General features: G+C 45.2%; 1 protein-coding gene across 1 annotated transcript; it reads right to left on the bottom strand.

Moving 5' to 3' along the window:
• Positions 1 to 307: 307 nt before the first annotated feature.
• Positions 308 to 5,719, bottom strand: LOC118316612 (pyridoxal phosphate binding protein). Its single transcript, XM_035644605.2, has 8 exons — positions 5,561 to 5,719; positions 4,859 to 4,966; positions 4,728 to 4,763; positions 4,557 to 4,632; positions 4,314 to 4,454; positions 4,062 to 4,204; positions 2,044 to 2,142; positions 308 to 1,071 (listed from the first exon to the last, which is right to left on the bottom strand). The coding sequence occupies exons 1-8, from the start codon at positions 5,648 to 5,650 to the stop codon at positions 880 to 882; spliced, it is 885 nt and encodes a 294-aa protein (XP_035500498.1). The 5' UTR covers positions 5,651 to 5,719; the 3' UTR covers positions 308 to 879.
• Between the last annotated feature and the right edge of the window lie 321 nt (positions 5,720 to 6,040).

Below are 6,040 nucleotides of genomic sequence, written 5' to 3'. Positions count from 1 at the left end.
ACCATCTGACAAACCTTTTTTTTCATCACTTACACTGATCATACTTTTCTTAGACTGGAAAATACACTAACCTCTTGACATCTTCGAAGGAACCACTGCGACGCCGTCACAGCCGCAGTATTGAAAACACATTGAAACATGACCATCACTTTGCATAGGTCAGCCCTCTCGTTCCCGACAAAGGACAACAACACGGACGCACAACAGTTACACAGAAACACCAGATTTTCTCTTGAATTTGTTTGTGTCAAGAATAAAGAGTGTTTGGCGCGCGGTACGAAACAATATCAAACGCACAAACACTATGTGTCTTTATAAAGGGAAACATTATTTATTAAATCAAGTCTTTAAGTCATCTGTGCAACAAAAACGGTACACTGTACTGCCTGGAGCTCCTGATCCCTGGGACACTGTACACAGTCAAGCACGTTTCAGCACTGTCACACATTGGGTCGGAAAGGTAGAAAATGTCACACCGGCACAACAAATCCAAACAAATCTTCACTATCTCACAAATCATTTTTCCATTTGTCGGCGTCTTTTCCGTGGTTGTACACATGTGGTGTGTCCAGTTATCTTGGGGGAGAGATTTCCACACAGAGCAATACAGGTTAGTAACACACTACTTTTAAAAAACGACTGAACTAGTTCTGTAGCGAATGCCACTTTTTAGTGCTTAAAACAGCAAAAAGGGCACACACAGAGAAGTGAGGAGGGTTAGGCAAATACACTTTAAAACGATGCAAGAACTTTGCGACCTTAACTCCACAATGGCACCTGTGGAAACGGTCCGCCTCACTGCTCTGTTCCCTCAGCCCACCAAGAAGAGGATTTTCTTTAAAAACTTTCTTAAAAAGCATGTCAGGGGGCGCTCTGTGTTCAGTGTTCGGACACGGTGAGGTGTTGCATCTTCTTGGCCGACTCCTCGGACACCGTCTTGGCTGTTTTCTCCGGGCTGGGGGCCGGGCTGGGAGCCGGACTGGGATTCGGAGTGTTCGCTGCACTGTTGGGATACTCCCTGTTGCCAAATATGATGCTGCCCACTCGCACGTTGGTGGCACCCACCTCGATCTTCAACAAATCGGAGAACATGCACATGTGAAAAAACGATACGCTAACTTGCGTGCACTCATTACATAAAGTTCAGACCGTAGGTCCTTTGTTATATAATAATGAGAATCCTATAAACAGCTAAATATATATATATATATTTATGAAGGATTATTGAAATTAAAGCTAGTGGCACATATAAGGAGCAGGCTCAAGTGTTTCCAGAGGACACTTAAAAATGATGCACAAGTCCGGACACGATTGTTGTTGCCGCGGATTTTGACTCAGCGCTATTAAGGTTCTCTTTCAGTCAGTGGTGTTTGAAAATGAGATAAAAAGTAAGTGCTTCTGATTTATTTTAACACTGTGATGGCATGATTCAGACGTGTGCATCACCTTTAAGTGTCCTCTGGAAACAGTTCTGTTTCGATTTGCTTGAGTGTTGTCTATTTGCATCATGTGTTTCCTTAAGTTGCAGTGCTGTGAGCTCTCAGGGCCACCGTACCCCAAGGATAAAAAGGACCCCCGGTGGCCCTAACACTGGCACATTATGGCAATTACAACTATAAACCTCCTTAAACTTCCTATGAATGCTCTATACAGTGACCCAAAAACAAACTGTAGCGTAATGGGACAGAATAAAGGAGATTTTCGCTGCCCCAAAAACCCTGATGTGGGACCACATGTGAGGCGTTTAAGAGACATCTGTTAAATGAATCTACACTCTCTTGCTCTAAACTGCATGAGTCTCTGAATGCTCATCGTTCACACGCGAGTCGGCCACCACCACAACAACATTGTCAACCTTTTCGGTAGTGGAGGGGGGACCTGTCCATGAGGGGCTTGAAATTGTAACATAAATAATTCAATACTGGTAACAGTTCACAAAAAAATAAGGGTTTTGCTGCTCATAAAATTATTCCGCTCGACATTAGCTCCAAGATTTTTTTGCACAGACAGTGTTCACTAGTGCTGATAAGGAGCGACACTCACCGCATGTTCAAAGTCTGTGGACATGCCCATGCTGAGCTCCACCTCCTCCATGGGCAGCTTCAGACTGTCACACAGCTCCTGCCGCCGACTCAGCAGCATCTACGAGACGGGCACATTGCTGAGATGAAAACACCGTTTTTATCAGTTTATACAGATAATGTACAAGGCAAGCAACAATTTACATCCTGGAAATATTCAAAAACTGCTCTCAGACAGAGAGGGGGGTTAAATTTAAGGGGGAAGTCAAATTTGCAACAAACATTATGTACGCACAACTCTTGATAAGCATGTGCATATCAATGTGTGGGGTGATTTTGTGGAACAGACTGGAGGAAGAGGTCAAACAAATCAGAAACATCATACAATTACAATTTTTTTCTAAAAATAATTTCTGCTAGGTATAGAAAGCAGGAAGGGGAGTCTTAGGATGGACACAGTGGTGGAGAGCTGGTTTATGTAATTGATGTATTGAAGATTTGTATTTGTATGGAATAGGGGTAGGACTAGAAAAGCATAATGCTTCTTCCTACTCCTTTTCAAATATTTATTTATAGATTTATCTTGTTTATTAGTTATCCATCATTATAATTGTCATAGTTTTTTTCTTTTAAAATATATGTTATTAGTTATTACTTTTTTAAATGTTCAAATTAAAGTTTATTCTATTCAGTTTTAAAACTTATTCTAACAATCTATCAGCAGATATATTTAAACAAACAATCTGGACACAGATCCTTTAGAGTTGTTGACTTTGGACCATACCAAGCGGTATCATTTTAAAGCCGACGCGTCCGTTCGCTCTGGGAGACAAACTCTATGAAGGTGAAACCGTTTCCAATGACGTCGAACCCAGGTAAGTATTTCTGTTCAGACTTATCAGCGGACTTGTAAGTCTTCAATAAGATGTGATCGTCCACTTTTTTTATATGACGATTTTTCTTTACTTGCCATGAGATCAGTTCCTGTTTAGTTTTAATTTCCAAATTGGTTGAAGATGAGTTTTTCCCGAATTTTCAGAAGTGTTTTAATTTACAATTTCATTTCTTTTTCCTTAGAGATTAGCCGATGGTACCGGGGTTGTCGGAGATTGTGTCACATGAAAAAACACCACGAGTGACGACATTCGAATCTTTTGCTTCAAATGACACGTTGGCGTAACAAGACATAATCATAGAGTACAAGACTTCCACTAAATAGTGCGACTAAAGTGGTGATAATAATTGAATGAATGTCATTCTCCAATCATACCAGGGTCTCACTGGGACTATGACCTGTTACAAAGTAAATATCAGTGTTGAAGTACAAACTCTCAACACTATCAACACCAATAATCTTAATCAGCTAAAATATTTTAGATGTAGGCTGTTTGGACAATGACAACTTATTACTTACTTACTTTTCTGTAGCATTTAGAAAAATAGCATCTAGATTTAAATGTAGCAAACTCGACAGCAGCTGGTATAACTTAGTGGGTTACACACGTTGACTATGGTAGGGAAGGTTGTCGTTTGATTTCAGGTCATCCCAGTGTGTGGCCCTTAATGCTGCCTGCTATCTGATGATTGTAAGTCGCTTTGGACAAAAGCGTGTCAGCAAAATGACTGTAATGTCATGAACAAAGGGGATTAGAGTTTAAACAATTAAAACACAGGCTCCTGGTCCTGTTGTTGCAGCGCCTTGGTCCCATTCGTTTTGAAAAAAAAACACCAGATGCCATTTAGATCACGAGGCTTCACTTGCACATCTGTAGTTTCAGTTGTCGCAGTTTTTGACATGTCATGTTCAACAATAACCTGCCCTGAGCTTGACAGTCAGGTTTAAGATAAGTGATGTATTGCGTAGATAGAGCGAGAGTGGAGTTTTTAACACATGAATATAGGGGTGGGCGGTATCTCGAATATATTCAATGTATCGTGGCCTGTTGTGTATCCCAATGTTATTTATAGTCCATATCGCACAGCCCTACATGAATATAATAAGAATTTTGGAAAAATCGTATTTGTAGGACATGTTGGTACTTGAAAGTCCGGGTTGGCGCCCAGGGCGAGGTTGTAGCCGTAGCGCCCGATGGTCATGAGTCCTAAGAAGTGCAGGGCGGCACACTTGGATACGATGTGCTTCACCGTGTTCACCGTCTCCTCTGGTGGAAGGCCGTGTTTACCTGCAACCAACACGACACATGCTGTGTATGTGTGGGAACAACCAACTCTGTGCACCCAGTGTGTGTCTGGGATCAGCTTACAGAGAGAAGCCATGAAATCAATACTAACTCTGCTCTCCACTGGTGTTGATCTGCACCATGACCTTTAACCTCTGCGTGCTGGCTCCCCTGATCCGCTGCCATGAGCTGTTGACCTTGTCGGCCAGTTTCGCCGAGTCAACCGTCTCCACGAGGAACAGGTTTGGCACCGCTGGCGACAGAAAGACGAGACCCGGGTTTTAACCGTTTCGTTTTTCTTTAAGACATGCAGCTCTCAGCAGGAGACGGGGCGGGACAGCCGATGGACACTTACCCAAAAGTTTGTTGACGTTATTCTTCTGCAGATGGCCGATGAAATGCCACTTGATTTCTGGACAAGATTCTAAAATCTGGACGAGGGCACAAAAAGAAGTTTGCTGTAAAGAAATATGCAACTCTGGTGTCGGAAGAAATCACTTTGACCCGATGAAACACAGAAACCCACCAGAGGATCTGAAGCTTTGTCCACGAGTTCATTCACCTGGCGGGAGATAAAGGAGCGAGGTCAGTCTCAACATTATTCCTCCACCGTGCGCTGCTCTCAGAGCTTTCCCCCGGCGGCCCCTTCATACTCACGTAGTTTTCTCCAAAGTTCCGCTGCCCTTGTCTGTAGGCCTCCACCACCATCTCTGGGGGTTTGGTCTTGCTGACAGCTACGAGGCGGGGCGGCACAGCTGGCAGTGTCTGGGGGAGGACAAAAACAGGCTCGTTCATCATCTGCATCCCTATCAGTGTGTCAGGAGCGAGTCAGCCCCATCATCAGGAGCCTGCAAGTCAGTGATGACAGCCGAGTGTTTGTGGACAGGATGCTATTCATGAGTCAGTCGTCTCCGCCAACGAGTGAGAAACTGGCCACTGGGGGGGGGGACTCTGTGGGTTCCTTCATGATCTGACCTGCACGTCGACCTCAAAGGCTCGATGACGCGGACATCTCCACTAGTGGGTATCTTTCAAAATCACGACCAGCCTTATAAAAACGTGCCGAATGCCAGACGTGCCAAAAGTGGCAGCCTGGCGCGCCGAGGTGCCCGCCGCCGCCGCCGCCGCGCACGGCGCGCGCACGGTGTTATGAAAGTGCTGCCCCCAGCAGCCAGGCTGCCGGTCTCCGATCCAAAGGTTGAGGTGTTTCGGCTGCCTTACATAACGAGTCGTGCCGCCGCCGCCGCCGCACCGCTCTCTTTTCGGACCCCACCAACCCGCGTTTGGCGGCGACCGCGGCGGTCACGCCCGAGTGGAGCCGCAGGTCACGCCCGAGTGGAGCCGCCGGTCTGCGGTTACCTGAGGCCGCCGCGCGGACGCCTGGTTCACCCGCTCCACCACCGACTGCAGCGCCTTCCCGATCTCCTCCGACATTGCTACTTTCCACATAGCGTCAGGCGGCTACGACACGCAGCGTCAAGGAGACGTCAAAGAAACGTGTCCGCGGTGACGACAGTCACCTTTCAAAATAAGAGTCCGCCCGAGGAGGAGGATGTGCGTTGTTTACGTGGCGCCCTCTATCGGTCGCGCTTCAGCATTTCAGTCTTTTTTTTTTAAGTGCGTGTATATGTATGTGTGTGTGTGTGTGTGTGTGTGTATGTGTGTGTGTGTGTTTGTGTGTGTGTGTGTGTGTGTGTGCCATATGAGGTAGTTCATAATGGCGTATCAACAATTTTTATGTGCCTCTGCAATGTATCACATCCATAAAGCAATAATAAATCGCTCCAAGTTTTCTTACGCTAAAAAATCAAATAGTCACATATTTTCATTTATTCTTGT

Source organism: Scophthalmus maximus, chromosome 3 (assembly GCF_022379125.1).
Source record: "Scophthalmus maximus strain ysfricsl-2021 chromosome 3, ASM2237912v1, whole genome shotgun sequence".
In the NCBI taxonomy this organism is placed as follows: Eukaryota; Metazoa; Chordata; class Actinopteri; order Pleuronectiformes; family Scophthalmidae; genus Scophthalmus; species Scophthalmus maximus.
The sequence above is the reverse complement of the archived record's forward strand: the minus strand, read 5'-3'. Positions and strand labels throughout refer to the sequence as shown.